The 17,188-nt window shown below is 38.5% G+C and overlaps 2 protein-coding genes across 5 annotated transcripts in view; one reads left to right on the forward strand and one right to left on the reverse strand.

Moving 5' to 3' along the window:
- jak1 (Janus kinase 1) overlaps window positions 1-4,121 on the forward strand; it is a 50,200-nt gene extending 46,079 nt beyond the window's left edge. The window contains exons 18-21 of the mRNA XM_055642069.1: window positions 545-717; window positions 1,816-1,933; window positions 2,023-2,133; window positions 3,300-4,121. Coding sequence (XP_055498044.1) covers window positions 545-717; window positions 1,816-1,933; window positions 2,023-2,133; window positions 3,300-3,401 — 504 coding nt within the window. The 3' untranslated portion in view covers window positions 3,402-4,121. The remainder of the gene's footprint in view (window positions 1-544; window positions 718-1,815; window positions 1,934-2,022; window positions 2,134-3,299) is intronic.
- A 282-nt stretch (window positions 4,122-4,403) lies between these two features.
- raver2 (ribonucleoprotein, PTB-binding 2) overlaps window positions 4,404-17,188 on the reverse strand; it is a 63,018-nt gene continuing 50,233 nt past the window's right edge. For 2 of the 4 annotated variants that reach the window (XM_055642073.1, XM_055642071.1), the window contains 2 exons: window positions 15,369-15,449; window positions 4,404-11,361 (listed from right to left, as the gene is read on the reverse strand). In XM_055642073.1, the coding sequence (XP_055498048.1) occupies window positions 11,215-11,361; window positions 15,369-15,449 (228 nt within the window). In that variant the 3' untranslated portion in view covers window positions 4,404-11,214. Of the gene's footprint in view, window positions 11,362-15,368; window positions 15,453-17,188 lie in introns of all 4 variants that reach the window. The other 2 variants (XM_055642070.1, XM_055642072.1) reach the window with 1 other exon arrangement.

The following is a 17,188-nucleotide window of genomic DNA, read 5'->3' on the forward strand; positions in this document are numbered from 1 at the left end:
AAAAAAGTTCTATCTCTGTCGAGGAAAGAGTTTTAAAAAGTTTCCCCCACATAATAGAAAACTAAAGGTACACTAAAACATACATTTTACAACAAACTAAAAACAACAAAGAAGGTAAAAGACAAGACAAGTTGGCGAGGCAGCCATCGTTCAGCGCCATCCTAACACCATTATCGGAATATCTTCACCAGGGCAATTAGGAAAGGGCAGCAATGATGACCTTGCTAGCACCAGAGAAATTAAATCTACCATAATATTTTTAGAATTATTTATGTGTATTTGACGCAACATATTTCCCAATTGTGAGTATGTGGCAGGATGGGTCTGGTGTGGAGGATTAGTCAGTAGAAAATGAATCCTTTGTGAGAACAGTTGAAAATAAGTTGATTACTGCCAGAACATTGTTTGGCAACTAACCATATGTTAATCACACAAGGTAAAAAGGCCAAAGACAAGGGGCAAAATACAAGCTTCACTACAAATGTGCTTGTAATTACTTGAATGTCAACAAAACTAATTAAAAATGTGCAATATGTCATTTTAGGGAATGGAGTATCTAGGATCACTGCAGTATGTTCATCGAGATTTGGCTGCAAGAAATGTTCTTGTGGAAAATGAAAACAGAGTAAAAATTGGAGACTTTGGACTAACGAAAGTCATCCAGACCAACAAGGAGTATTATAAAGTGCAAGATGATTTGGACAGTCCTGTGTTTTGGTAATTATGGAAGCCTATGATACATTTAGCACATGAAAATGGAATATTTTTGATTAGAATTTCTTAAGGCTTTGAAAAAGGGGTTTAAAATTTCATAGGCAGAAAAAAAAAGCCTATGGTGTCAACTTTAAACATAGAAAATATTGTGAGTGCTTTTACATTGTGCTAGGTTGTATAAGAACAAAGGAAATAGATGCTGGATAAGCTATTTGTCTCCTTCATTTTGCTCTGCCATTCCAGATCATTGGGTAGGGGGAGGGGGCTGAAAATGTCAGTGCTATTTCCCAACTTCCTGTGTATGGCGTGCACAGCCTAAAGTTGTAGGTCAACTTGGTCTATTTGTTTGTGCATGTCGGGTTGATTGCATTGGTCGAAACAGGGTGGACCACATGAAGGTTGCAATCTCCCACCCCTATTTCCCAAAAATAACCCACCACGTGACATCGAAAAATCTATCTGGCTGAGTTTCTACAGCTGTTTCAAGTAGTAAATTCCAAAGATTGAGTAATCTGTGCATGAAAACATTTTAGTCCTGAGTGGCTGATCCCTTATTTTGATGCCTCTTTACACCCCTCAACTAGGCAGCAAGCCATGTAAGGTTTTTCTTGTTACAATGAGATTACCTCATCCATCGAAACACCAGAGAGTATAAAACCAGTCCTTAATTTTTTCTCAGGTGATAACCCCACCTTCCCAAGAAACAACCTAATATTGCAAATATACCCTGCTTTAGATAAGGGGATTCGATCTGTAAACAATATTCTGGATGAAATCTCCCCCACCCCCGTACAATTGCATGGTCTTTCATTTTCCATATTATGTCTGTCAAAATCTCCATGAAGCTCTCTTGCATCAACTTCACAGCCCATTTTGTCACCTAAATTTGTAATAATTTTGTAGGATTCCATGACCTGACCAAACATCCCCTCAGAATACCCAGTAACAATTGGGCTGGTGGGAAATGTTCCAATCATGGTACATGCATTTCGTATTTCAAATAACCTTATCAATATCCATTTTAGAAGTTGAAAGGTTATGAATCTGCCTCACTCTCACTTTAATGTAACCGACTCAATGCAAATGGACTTATTTCTGCAGGTATGCACCAGAATGCTTGATACACTGTAAATTCTACATTGCTTCAGACGTGTGGTCCTTCGGTGTTACCTTGTATGAATTGATGACATACTGTGAGTCTGAACATAGTCCAATGAATGTAAGTGATCATTTTACCCAACATTTCCAATTTGACTTCATCTTTTTTTTTTTTACAATATTTAACATTATACACTTTAATTCTCAAAGATGTTCCTGAAATTGATTGGCCCAACTCAAGGTCAGATGACAGTCACAAGGCTTGTGCGGGTACTTGAAGAAGGCAAACGTTTGCCTTGCCCAACACATTGTTCTGAGGAGGTAAAATACTCAATTAATATATACTTTAGTACCACTTCTATCGGAACAATAGGCATCTCTCACAAAAAAGTTCCTTAAACTATTCATCTTGAATGTCCATTAGATAGTTGGTTGTAAAGGATTCACTAAAGGGTAACCAGATAATGCAAACAATTGGGAAGCAAACCATGTATAGGCTTTTATTGCAAGAGGGTTTGAACAAAAAACCAGAGTTGTCTTGTTATTATGCAAAGCCACAGCTAAATCAAAAATATCTATCAAGAGATGGGAGTCAATGCAGCTTTTCTTTTCTCCAGAGATGGTGGCTGACTTACTCCAACTTTTTGTGTCTATCTTTAAACCAGGATCTGCAGTTCCTTCCTACACGGGTTCTATTTTTGGTGTTTAAATATTCTATGGCTCATTGTGCTATTTGTTAGAGCAGGTATATTCAAAGTTGAATATAAGCAACATTGTTAACATGGGATAGAGCAATGGAAAACAGAGACAGTAGAATAGAGCTATTTTTGAGGGGTGAGGGAAGTGAGAAAGAGGTGGAATTGAGAACACAAAACACTTTGCACATGAGCCTACTCCACTCTTAGTTTATTATTGTCACATGTACTGAGGTACAGTGAAAAGCTTTTGTTGCGTGCTATCCAGTCACTAGAAAGACAATACATAATTACTATCAAGTCACTTACAGTATAGATACATAAAGGAATAACTTTTAATGCAAGATAAAGACAGCAACGTCCAATCAAGGATAGTCCAAGGGTCACCAAAGAGGTAGATAGTCGTCCAACACTGCTCTCTTGTTGTGATAGGTTGATTCAGTTGCTCGATAACAGCTGGGAAGAAACTGTCCCTAAATCTGGAGGTGTGCGTTTTCATACTTCTACAACTTGTCTTAAATAGCTACGCTTTATTGACATTGGGACTTTTGGTTCTATACTCCTCACCCACGACGAGCAACCTCACTGTCATTCCTTGTAATAATTCTGTAAGATTCAGTGAGAATATTCTCTATCATTTAGAAAGCCTGGTCTAATCCAATGGGAAACATGCATTTCTGCAGAATGGACTTTCACTGTCCTACCTCATGACAACTATCCTTTGTAAAGTATATTATACAGTAGTGTGAAATTTGACAGTTCTTAATCATTGACATTGTACTCATTTCTTAGGTTTATTATCATATGAAGAAGTGCTGGGAACACAGCCCAAGTAACAGAACAACATTTGAAAACCTTGTGAATGTATTTGAGGCTTTGCTTCAATCCATGTGAATTTAAATGTGGGTCACTGCAAGGATTGATTGTATTTTTGTAACCATGAGCAACTGTTATGTTTAAATATGCAACTACTTGGTGTAAATACTGTATTACTATGATGTGTTTAAATGGGAACTTCTAGAAGGCACAATGCTGTAGTACCCGTGGATAATCAAATTTATCCAGACAAAGTTAATTTTCCAAGACTTTTATTAAACAAGATTGCTTTTTTAAATCTTTGCAATTCAAATTTCTATTTCCCATGCAAATGTGTCCAGTAATTATTAAACAGACTTAAGACTGTTGTAAATATTATTGATGGTTGGGGCAATTTTCTGAAAAGGCCTTTATTGATGAACATCAAATTTATATGTGCAATCTTCATGGGGGGGGGGGGGGGGGAGAGAAAACCAGGACTTCAGTAAAGACCATCTTTCAGATTAGAAAAATAACGGCCTCAGCTACTTATTTGGTTGGTGTCTCTCTATTAAATAGGAAGGAAGCTATCCATATGTTCTGCTAAATATTTCTGTCTTTGTCGACTTCAAAAAGGTAATTAACACGCTTAGAGTGAGCACTTGATGTATGCTAATTGACTGTTGTTTCTGGGTTCGACCAGTGCACTCAGGGAAGGACAAGGTGCAAGTAAATACTTGTTTTTTTCCCCTCTTAATTTGTTTCTACATTTTATATTTTGTAATATAACAAAAACAATAAATCTAATTCAACTTCAAAGGTGTTTCATAATTTTCTTAAAATATTAAAGCATCGAATGTCATTTCATAACAAGTGGAAAATATGCATGACAGCTGTTGCTGCTTTGTATCTTGTTGAATTGAAAAATGAAGTACCTAGTAACCATTCAAACAATTAGTTACTCACCCTCTCTGAAATGTTGTGTTATGACGAGCATGGCTGTTTCAAGTCTATGCACTGACTCATTACAATACAGAGCATCATAATGTACTTGAGTAGCAATGCAAAATTTGTCTAAAAAAAGATGACAACCCATTAACATGCCTTGTGCATCAAAATAGATTTTAATTTGATAAGTAATTTGACATTCAAATTCTATTAGTGACTGGGCTACAAAGTAAACCAAAACAGTGTAAAGTTCTTTATAATAAAAATTCCTGAACCAGTAAGCTCTACGAAGAAAACGGTTGATACAAATCTTTATCTCAAATCATTTCTGGACATCACTTCTTAATTTAGGAACAATAGCCTGATACTCTTATACATCTATCATCTGGTGCAAGAAACTGTTACAATAAATTGTCAGTTCCGTACACACATAAGGTGTCAGTAGATGACTCTTGTGGGGAGAAGACCGAATGAAAGAATTTTATCAATGCCATTAAGTTTCCTATATCTTCATTCCTAATCCAAATACCACTGAACAACAATGCACTTCAACACTATTGCCATAGCCAAGGGCTTCCTCATTTTGAAATGATACTCTCTGTTCAACTCAATAATTACACTATGTTTTGAGATAAAGAGCAATTTACAAATAAAAAACTAAATGAAGTGATTTTAATAAGCACTGGTCAAAATTCCAAGCTCAGTCAGTCCATAAAATCTGAAACATCCACAATCAAATGCAAGCAGCTTGCTTCAATCACAACTGTACACAAGCAAAAAGCCAAGTCGTTAGATAGCTCACAAAATAAATTGGAGTGTTTCTCCCTCGATTCATTTCTGTAGCAAAGTATATCCAAAATTCAGTTGTCAATCACTTGGAGGTCTAATTTAATTTAATTACTGTTTGTGGAACCAACCTGCAAGTTCAGGAGCAAAGTAGAACCAATAATTAAATTTACTCTTCCAACCACAATGACATTAATTCCAATAACTTAATTGTATTTAAATGATAGTGTTCAGGTTAGACTGGATTGAGGCTACTAGCAATCAATACCAGAGAACAAAAAATTGCTATAATTTAAACACAACAATGATGAAGTCCCTGAGTAACAATACTTAGGGCAAGTCGGAACAATTAGACCGAAGAGAAGTCACCTCATAGAAACCTGATCAAATTTTATGATAGCAGATCAGCTGAAACTAAGCCACCCAGATTTTGTGTTGAATGGAGCATGCTTACTATACTAGTAATACAGATCCAAAAGCTTCAGTTACTTTGCTGTTTCAAAGACCTCGTTATGTCCCATTTTGTAAAAAATTGATCCTAAAGTGAACTTCACTGATATATCAAAGACAATGTTCTGTACCTCAGTTACAGTAAATTTTTATAAATTTACATCCCCAGCAATACAGTTGATCCTAAACTGCTTTCTGAAATGACTAAATACTGTCTTGTCAAATTACAACTAAACCCAAGATTAAAAACAGACTGCCATGAGCCTCACCAAAAGATCAGGACATATGACTGAACAATAACCCAGCAAATTCTCCCTCATTATTACATGCTTAAAATGAAAACAATATTCTAGTCATCCGCCATTTTGAATAATACTTTTTAAACCAATGTTTGAGGCTCCTCCATCCATCAACATCCAGAGGTGGTGGGACGAATGACATAGTCCAATGAACATGACCACAAGGTCAATAGCACCACATGGGCTGGCCAAATAATCTGAAGAGACAGTAGTTTGAAGCATATAGTGAAAGCCAATAAAGGGACAGAAAACCTACCCAAGATAATCCCCTCCACACTATCAGATATTTTGTTCAAGAGAAATGTCATCACATTACTGATATAATTAATTTTCAATGCATGATTTACTGCAAAAGTGTGCCTTATTTATTTAATTTAACTAATTACCATTAAGCAAGAGATTTAACCCTGGCTCATTAAGTGCAGAAGATCATGCCTTAAGTAACACCAGACCTAAAAATAGATGCGTCAACTTAGTGAAAATATCAGTCAGGGCTACATCCATCCATCCATATGCTGGAAGTAGCATTGAAAACAAACCTTTGCCAGCCTACATCTAAAGCAGCAAAGCTAAGCTTTTCACATGCAGTTGAGAATGGCAGTGAACAATTCGACATAACATGAGGGATGTTCATGGAACTACCTCCTACCTTTGATGATGCTGGTGGAGCACAGTACACATGAAAAATGCTGAAGAATTTCAACCATCTTTAAAAAGTAATGAGTATATGCCATGCCTCACATTATGTGTCAATATCAGAAAAGAAAGTCTTCAGTTAATTTGATTCCCTGGATATATCAAGAAATAATTATTGGGCCAGTGAATGGCAGAGACTTTGATAACATTTTAGACATTATGCTAAAGACTAGTTCCCCCGAATTAGCTGCACTTTTTACAAAACTGACCCAATTTAGTTACAAAACCACTTTATAGCAAATAAAGCGAGAATTTCCCAGGTACACTATTCACAAAAATATCAAATCCTGTCCAGCAAATTATCACCTCTCATTTACTTTCAATCACCAACATATCAAACGTCTTGGACAGTTATCAATGCTGAATGCCAGTGTTGAAGATTCTAGTGAAATTGCACAAATCTGAAAAAAGTTCATAAATAATGCACAACCCCCCTGCAGTGCGTTGTTTCCACAATGCGCGGCCTGGATGAGTTCTTAAGGAGAGTGTGTGTGGCGGAAGAGAGCAGGGAGAAGATAAGATACAAAGTATTTGATGATATTTCCTTTCTGCATAATTAATGTGTATTTAATGAAGCATTCAAAACTAAACCAAGATCCATCATGGAAGATCAGCCAAAACCACTTTTTTTTTTTATTTTTAAAGTGAGCTCCAACCAATTTTTGGAAATTTGAGGCAGGTAAGGCATTAGATGGATTGCATATCCTGAAAAATACTGAACATTTTAAAATAATACTCTCACTCAATAAGATGGTCTGATCTTGATAATTCACTAAGCTGTGTTCATTCCTGTTTTAAACAGTTGTTTTCAAAAATTAATATGGAAATAATCAAATGTTTAAACAACCCTTTCTAAATGTGAATCCCAGCGTCAAATGCCTATAATCGCATTAATCTAGCTTTTGACTAAAAATGGAATCATGTGTAATCAGAACCATAAGTGCAACCATAAGAGTATGTTATGCCCAGCGTGGTAGCAAGCTACGAAATTGAAAGAAAAAAGCAAGGGCATTCATCTACCGGTGATTACATTTCTCCAAAATATTGTCTAATTAATGCAATTTTGATGCTGTCCTAATATACCATTTTACATTAAAAAAAATAAATGTTAAGTAATGCATTGATGCATGCACAAACATGCTTAGCAACATACAATGCCCTCCATAATGTGTGGGACAAAGACTTATCATTTATTTAATTGCCTCTGTACTCCATAATGAGATTTGTAATAGAAAAATTGCTCAATACTGGGGAAATTAAAGTCATTCTGCTGGTTCCAACAAATGCATCCCATTAATGCAATTGCAATCCCATATTTGCTAACTCTGATATAATGCTGCCTGACATCATACTATCCACAACTTCCACAAGACACAGCCAGAGCCAAAGCACTCAGTTCATTCTATGCCGAAGGCAAAATAACATTGAGGAAAATGGCACATTGTAGAAGATCAGCCATGATCTTGGCAAATGTCCATGCTGGTACACCAGTCCATATGCTTACTTTTAGTTTAGTTTGGAGATAAAGCCCGGAATCAGGTCCTTTGGCCCACCGAGTCCGTGCCGACCAGTAACCCCCGTCCGTACACATTATCTCTATCCTACACGCACGGGACAATTTACAGTTATACCAAGCCAAATAACCTACAAACCTGTAAGTCTTTGGAGCGTGGGAAGAAACCAAAGTTCTCGGAGAAAACTCACACGGTCACGGGGAGAACGTACAAACTTCGTACAGGGAGCACCTGCGGTTGGGATCGAACCCAGGTCTCTGGCGCTGCAAGCACTTTGGCAGCAACTTTACCTCTGCACCAACGTGCCAACTCTTACGCCTACTTATGCTCTTGCCTTAGCCCCTCCAAGTTTGACTTGTAACACCCTTCCATCAAAATTCAGTTCATCTGAAATCTCATCATAATGTTCCTCCTACTTTTAAACTTAGACTTTGATAAATCTTCCCCAACCTCACTTTATATGCATTTCAATATCATTTTTAGTAATTAGCTTTCCCACTACAGTTTCACCACATTCCTCCATCCCTACTTTCTACACTTCCAATTAGGACAAACTCTCCTCAGTACTTTCCATCCTGCTATTTTGCTTCTCATCTACAAAATCCCATTTCAAAACCTACCTTTAAATTTGCATCTCTACTTTGCATCCTCTTTCTGCCTGCTCGAGTTTAGATGGGCTGCTTGCACTGCCATCGTGAAGAATAATCTTAACCTCCAGGAATCTCCAGGATAAGCCCTGCATGATGGCAAATGGCTCTCAGGAAAATAAAGGTACATTTGCACATTTCTCATCCATCCCACCTGATGGTTATTCCTTTTGGTGCTGAGACCTGGGGGTGAAATTGCACAAAGCCGATTTCCAATCATAAAGAAACTCAAATATTTGTGCGATATTTGAACAGAACTCCAATAGAAACTGAATTAGGAAGATGTAATGGTGCACGGTATTCATTTGCAAAAGTGGACATACCAACAAAATAAAAGGGAACTATTTTCAAAAAGCATGTGGAACGTTACTACCAGAATGGCACATCATACACCCTCTGACATCATGCCCTCAACATTTGCGTGAAAAATAGAGACTTACTGCAAGGACTTGAATCTTATGACACTGATCATTCTATTTGCATTTAAAATGTAGGTTAGATTGTAAACTATGAAGAACTTGACTGAGTTGTTACATCTGGAATATCATTGCCTATTTGATCAACTTGTGGATGATAAACCCACATTGAGATTGGGGATTGCAGGATGTTAGCAATCAAAGATGACTTCAAAAGACTTAAAACAATTGGAATAGAACTAAATAACATTGATTTTGTTACCTCCAGGCACTTAGTGCTTCTATTGAGACTAGGAGTGCCTGATCATGGTGAAATTCACCCCAAATAGAGTGGATGAAGAACAGATTGGATTGATTTTCTACATCTCCTTCCTTTAGAGTACTGCAGCATAATTTGCAGCTTGTTAGCCTTTTTGACTTTGCATATTCAGTTCCAAGATAGCCCCATCATCACAATCACCTACATCAAGGGCACCAAATCAGGTATCAAAGCAGACACGTTAGTTTAATTAGTTACAAAACACTGTCCATTTCTGGTTTATAATTATGGACTGCCAGTTTCCCACTTCCATTACTTTCTCTGGCTATATTACTTAGATCAGTTTAAGTGACTATCATTTTAAGCATCAGTAGACAACTGTTAAAGAATGGAAGAATATCCCGTCCCTAACCTCAAACAGTTTTGGCTTTGCTCCCCTAGAACGTATGATAACGGGGCTGCTTCTACTAAACCCTTTTTATAAATTGCAAGGTATATCATATTTCTTCAACTCTCTCCATCTATTCTGACACAACAGCAGTGAGAAAAAACAAGGCAGTTCTGACCTGTATTAGACGGTTTTATTTCCAGAATAAGTTGACTATAACATAGCAATTTCAGTTTTCCATTAAATGCCCTTTGCAAAAAAAAAAAACTGAGCTGTACTGATCATCATGGCTTCAGAGGTACATGCAGTGCCTCGTCCATGTTACAAAATCACAATATTCAGAGAATGCCATGGGAATCCAGAGCCAAAAAGATTAAAAGGTTTTTGAACTTTTAATTCATTTACCAAAAAAAAGGGACAAAGAAAAACAGAAAAATTATTTAAGACTTGTACTTGGTTTTACTATTCAAAAACAGGGGGGGGGGGGGGGGGGGGCGACACCATTTATGATTCAACTGCAGTGAAATTACTCCTAATATTTTTTCCTGGTCAAAATAGCAACCTTCTTATATGGTCCTCAACCAATTCCAGTTTACCAACCAATACCCAATACACTAATATACATTTCAGTATTGAAAATTCCCTCAGAATAATTAACCCATCAAAATAAAACCATGGACCCAGCAAACACCTTTAAAACCCAAGAGAAAAAAATTTGCATCTCATGAAGAAATGAATATACTTCTGCATTTTCAGTGCTAATTTCTAACACAAAAAAATGTAAAGTTTTGCTTTGGTCAGTGAACACAGTATGTACTGCATAGTGTAATATAACAATGCCTACTACATCAAATATACAAGTTAGTGCAGTGAGAGAGTGACTCATTCATGGTTAAAGCTTATTTTCATGTACATTTAAAAAATACTGCACATTTGTGAACTTTTTTTAAAAAGTAGTGCAATTCAACAACTAAATGAAAGTGTGCCTGATGTGAAATGATTGTAAAAGGGATGGGGGTGGAATTGTTTGGGGTGCGAGAAAGGGGTTCACATTTATCTTTTCATAGCCCATTTATCTTCCCCAACCAAAATCGTTAATACATTGCACAGTGAAACATTCAAATATGATTCTGAAGTACTTCAAATTCAATGAAATGTACCAAGTTCAGTTGAGGTATGTTAAAGCCGCTCCAGCCTGCAATAACCTTAAATTTGAAACCAGATTATGCAGCTAGATTCAAATAATTAAGACAGGACAGTTGCATCAGGCATGAAACAAAATGCATGCTAATCCTTTCTCAATCTGCTTCAAGAATGCAGTGCAGAAGAAGTCAAATGTTTTAAAAAATTCCATTGCAACAAATAAAATTTAAAGAAACCTGTTTAAAATTTAAATTTAAAATCTAATTTTCAAAACAAAAATGAACTGACATAGGGCATTTTCGAATTTAAAAGAATGTTCCAGCATTAAGCAAAAGAAAAAGTAGCATAAGTAATTGTGAACGCAAGTCAAAATATTCTCTTCTTCTTGTAATAGGAATCGGCATAATGACCACCCAGGCCTTGTGAATGTTGCCCAACGTAGCTGCCATCTGGACTCACTTCTGGGGAAGGGAGGAGGTAGGTAGACGCACGTTTCTGGCCAGTCACTGGAGACTTAAGGAAAACAAGAGCATCATCTCAAATTCAGGCAAAATATGTATTGAAACTATCATTTGCTCTAAAAAAAAGGAAAATAAAATTATTCCAACAAGAACATGAATTGTGCTTAAGTGCAAAGTTTCAGGTTTAACCTTATATAACTTAAATCAGTTATATCAATAACGGGGAAAGATGAAGGAATCAAAGGGTGTTAAAGGGTTAAGAGCAAATCATCTTTCCATTCCTAAACATTCTCTAATTGCTTCTAATAAAATCGGTTCCTCAAAACTCATTAAAGTTTTGCTAATCTGATTGTGATTTCAGATAATGTCAATTTAACACAAAACGCCAGAAACTGCTGGCCTATTCAGCATTTATCCCTTGTTCCTCAGGACAACTCATCTATCAAAATCGACATTGGGAAACTTGGCCAAACTTGGAAAACATCAGTTTTCCACCCATCAGAGCAATGACTATGCAATTTCTGTACTGTACTATTGGCTTTGGCAGAGTTCCCACCTCTTAAATTTGCAATTGTACCGAATGAATTTAGACCCGTTCAATCTGATGAAAGTACAGGGAGTCCATTGAAACTAACTTACAGTGGAAAAGTAATACTTTTTACTCAATTTAAAAAAGTTGTATATTTTATTCATTTAAATAATTTAATAAAAATTGTATATTAGGTGCATGCGGGTCTGTACTCTGAACTTTAAAACCTTTTTTTAAATTGACAGTTCATTTGCGAGGAATGTCTAGATTTTCAAATTAAACAGATTTGATAGCTGGAGCACCTGGCTTCACCACTGCCAGTGCTGCCAACTAATTGATTTGGGAAGCTCTTCACGCCTCACGAATGTGCTGGGAGCAGATATAACTGTGTGATCATCCAGTCCTTCTACACCATGCATTGTATTAGGAAGGCTGGATGATTTGACAGTAGGATGATTTCTAGACAGATGTTAATTTATTAATATTTTAGATTATTAGATTTATCCGTATTATGCTCACAGTCCTGTTAAGCCACCATAGAAAGAATTTCATTGTTCCATTATCGGTACATGACAATTAAACACTTTTGACTCGGTCATGAAAGAATTGTCAAGGATGTCTGCCAACATGGCCAATAAGCTTGCTCTCTTTTACCTTCTAGAAGATACAGGATCTCTAACGCCCAAATGTCCAGACCTAATTGACAGCTTCTTCCTCACTGCTACCAGAGTTCTGAATCAAACCCACCTTCCAGAAGTACTGCCGTGTAATCTCAACTCTACCTCATTTCGTTATTTTCTATTGCAGTTCAATTTTTTAAACAAACCTCTTCAATCTTGTGCTATTCTGTGGCGATGCACTCGATATATTTATTATGAAGGTGCATATACGGTTTATTCTGTGAGCTCATGTGAACAAGGAATTTCAATGCATCTTGGTGTACATGTGACAATAAACAAAACCAAATCTGAATCTGGTCCAGAGCAGACAGTTGAACTCCGGCTGAAGATATGCAAGATAGATTTTATTGCTCTTCATTGTCGTCATTTTATCTATGAATGTAATGTTTTAAGATGAACTTTGTTTCCAAATTAACCAGATTTACTTCATGGTAAACAGCACTTTTGAGCATCCATCTATCTATCTATATTACTAAAAGTCTGATCTTGACCGCTTTTGGCCCACTGTGCTGCGATTTCCAAGAGAACGCCGCCACCTACGGCCGTCATTTTTGGACACCTCGATCAGAGCCCACGTCTGCCTTCCTGGACCAGAGTATTTTTCCCATCGATGAAAAATCAGAGAGAAATTAATGTTTTTTAAAAAATCACCATTCTCTCTGCTGCCCCTGCTGGAGGGAGGGGGAGGGACTATAAAACCAGGAAGTGGTGTGCCTCAATCAGTCTGCAAGATGGAGGTCACTCTGAGCTCTGAATGACACTGAACAAATGTCTACACAACTGTGAGTAAGTACCCTTAATGTGGTTTGAAAATGAAAATATGGTTAGTTTGAAGTAAAAAAGCACTGCCTGCAAATGGTTGTTTGGGTTGAAGTAAAAAGGCACTCTCTCTCTCTCCCCTCCTCTCTCTCCCCACCTTTCTCTCTCTCTCTATCCCTCTTTCTCTCTCTCCCCCCTCCCCCACCGTCCCTCCCCTAAACCCCCCTCCCCTCCACACACCCTTGCCCCCTTCCCTCCACCCTCCCACCCCCGCTCCCCCCACCTCTCCCCCCCCCCCCCCCTCGCTGCTCCCCACGTCACCCCCCCCTCTCTCCTCCCCCCCCTCATCTCCACCCGCCTCTCCCTCTTGCCCCTCTCTGTGTCTCTGTCTCTCTCTCCGTCTCTGCCCCTTCTCTCTCTGCCCTCACTATCTACCCCCGCCCCCCCTCCCCCCTAGATGTGACTGCAAGTTGGGGGCTATGCGTCAGTAGATAGGGTGGTTATGGGGTAAAAGGAGAAAATTAATAATATTAATATATCAAGGGGGGTAATTAGCGTGAGTGCGGGGGGGGGGGAAGATAGTTAGTGTGTGTGACGCTGCATGCTGCCTCCCCCCCCCCCCCCCACAACCGCATGTTGGGGGAACAGACCCAACGGGTCTGCACTTGGACTAGTATATTACTAAATCTCTGATCTTGACCACTTTTGGCTGACTGTGCTGAACGCCGCCACCTACGGCCGTCATTTTTGGCCACCTCGCTCAGAGCCCCCCTCCGCCGTATGAGTGCGGAGGATTTTTTCCGTTGATGAAAAATGAGGGAGACAAAGAGTGGCAGTAATGGGGGCTTTTCCTGGTTGGCTGCCAGCGCCTAGTGATGATTTGCAGGAGCCGTTATTCTTCATGTGGTATATCAATGAATTGGATGAGGGAATTGGAGGCCCGGTGGGGTAACAACATATCGCCTCAGCGCAGAGGGAGAATAGACAGTAACTTTAAGACTTTTGCCTCCATCACAGTGAGGAGGTGCCTGGTGAACACTGTGGTGGATGTTAATTTGTGTTTATTGTGCGTTCTGTTGTTTATTATTATATGTATGGCTGTAGGCAACGACATTTCATTCAGACCGAAAGGTCTGAATGACAAATAAAGGATCTAATCTAATCAAAAAATGTGTGGCCAAGTCTGCAGATAGGTGGAGGGCTGGTAGTGTAGAGAGGACACACCTTTAGAGAGGAGATGAGGAGGAATTTATTTTGTCAGAAGGTGGTGAATCTGTGGAATTCATTGCCACAGACAGCTGTGGAGTCCGTCATTTGGTATATTTAAGGCCCAGATTGACAGATTCTTGATAAGGGTGTCAGGGGTTATGGGGAAAAGGCAAGAGAATGGGGTTGACAGGGAAAGATAGATAGACCGGTACCCGGACGGGACGTTGAAGGACAAGAAGCCAAAGCCAAGATACCAAAAGTACATCACGCCGAAAAGCCAAGATACTGAAAGTACATCATGCCGAACAGCCAAGATAATGAAAGTAGATCACGCTGAAAAGACAAGATACTGAAAGTACATCAAAAGCCAAGATGCCGAAAGGGCACAAAGCCGAAAGTGCATCATGTGGAAAGGATACGGACCCGAACGGACACCACGCCGCAAAGACAAGACGCAGAATGGTCATGACTTGAAAAGCCACCGAAAGGATATGACGTCTCCGGGGACGGAATTGATCTGACACCTGACAAGGATACTACAGGTGTAGTCTCACTAGGGCTCTGTACAACTGCAGAAGGACCCCTTTGCTCCTATATTAGATTCCTCTTGTATAAAAATATTTGTACATTTCCTCTACCCCGTCTCCAGTGCAGTCACATCTTTCCTGTGACATGGGACCAGAACCACATATCATACAAATTGTGGTCTAACCACTGTTGTATGCACCCCCTGCTCTTATTCCAGCACCATTCCATGAAGATCCTAACTTCTGAACAGTTCAGTGGTATAATTTTCATTGTTCCCATAGCAGCAACTAACAATAGCAAAGATCTATATTTACATTTTATAACCACTGAACTGAAACAGATTTAGAAGTTTACCTTGATATTTGTCATCATGTTCCCCAATGGTACCGGACCTAGGATGCCATCTCCTGGGGCAAGTGCTGAAGACAGGAGATCCTGCTGTGGGGAATTAAAAAAAAATGCATCAAACGTTTCTTTCCCTTTCTCTCTTCTCCCCACCCAAAATCAGATACAATTATTACCATGACATCCAATTACCTTCTCAAATCAATAGTGATTGATAAATTTGTGAAAGATACTGTCAAGTAGCTTGTAACCAAATCTTATTTTCAGAAACCTTTTACCACCTAGCGCAACAAGGACCCACCTCTACTTCCAAAGCGTTCAGACTCTCTACTTACATTGCCTTTTGAAGAAGAGATTGAGTTTCTGATCAAACAAAATCATTCTAAAAATGGATGTCCTATTATTATTAATCTGCTCCCTCTAGGTTTAGCCTCAAGAACTGTCCGCACATGGTGCTTTTTGGACAAGTTACCTCACTTCGAAATGCCAGCACACACTAGTCTGCCCAATCATCCCTTATTATAAAACCCACCAATTTCAGGTTTCAATCCAGGAAATTTTCTCCGAACTGCTTCCAATATATTTGGTAGCATAAATAAAATAAATGAATACCCAGATTCCCCTACCTCGGGAAAAGATTAAAACTGGAGGACTTTGGGGTGAAAAGAGTTATAAAGGGACATGGATTCAAGCCCTTCTTCATAACTTTGCTATCCTTTGTGTCATTAACAAAGTTAGGAACCATACCTTTGGCGCTGTCAAGTAATTTATATAAAGAGCAAAAGGTTAAGACCCAATTAGAGATCCCTGTGGGACATCATCCATCACATCTTGCTAATCAGACAAAGACCAAATCTACTCTACTTTTCTTTAGTCTTTTAATCTTCCATGTATGCTCTCCATCACAAGATTTCCCACATCTTAATCTTTGATGCAGTGCCTCAGAATTCTTCTGAAAATCTAAAAATACATTCAATGGTTTTCTTCTACCCACAGCACTTTATTACTTTAAAAACGAGTTATCAAAAATTTGATTAAACACGATTTATTTTTCAAAAAGGGCCCACTGACTACCCAATTATTGGCCAGCAACATATTTGAATAACTGCTTCTCTACCATTTTCCCCACAGATGCTAACTGCTTGGTAGAACCCCATTCAAGCAGCTGTATACAAAGAGATGGCAATGAATGCACTGTCAAATAAGGTGCGTAGAAGACATGTCAATTGGTAGCAAAGTTATGCATTCTTGTACTCTTACATGGGTATGACTGCACATTAAAAACTTTTTTTCAGCAAAATGGCACCACTTAAAAACACTGATTTACTCAGCAAAATACTGATTTTCAGGTACTAGAATACCAAAATGCTCTGGCAAAACTTGACAGCTGTTTTTTTGCAAATATATACTTTTCTGACCTGCCACCTGCCTTAATTAATTATATGCCTTTCCTTAAGTTTGTCACAGATGGCAGTATCCACCTTGGAACATTTCCTCTTTCATTGGTGTATATATCAATGTATTCTAATGGATAGAGATAAAGAACTGCAGATGCTGGTTCTCCCTCACATGGATCAGATTATCAACTGATGTCCACTACAAAAAAATCCACTGATTCCTAGTTATCTGGACCACTACACCTCCCACCCTGCCCTACCTCCCCTACTCTCAATTTCTGCCACACCTGCTCCCAAGAGGAGGCTTTCCAACCGAAGGGTAGACAAATCTCCAGGGCCTGATCGGATATATCCGAGGACATTGCAGGAAACTTGAGAGGAAATTTCGGGAGCCCTGGTTGAAATTTCTGAGTCTCCTTAAATACAGGAGAG

Source organism: Leucoraja erinacea, chromosome 10 (assembly GCF_028641065.1).
Source record: "Leucoraja erinacea ecotype New England chromosome 10, Leri_hhj_1, whole genome shotgun sequence".
In the NCBI taxonomy this organism is placed as follows: Eukaryota; Metazoa; Chordata; class Chondrichthyes; order Rajiformes; family Rajidae; genus Leucoraja; species Leucoraja erinaceus.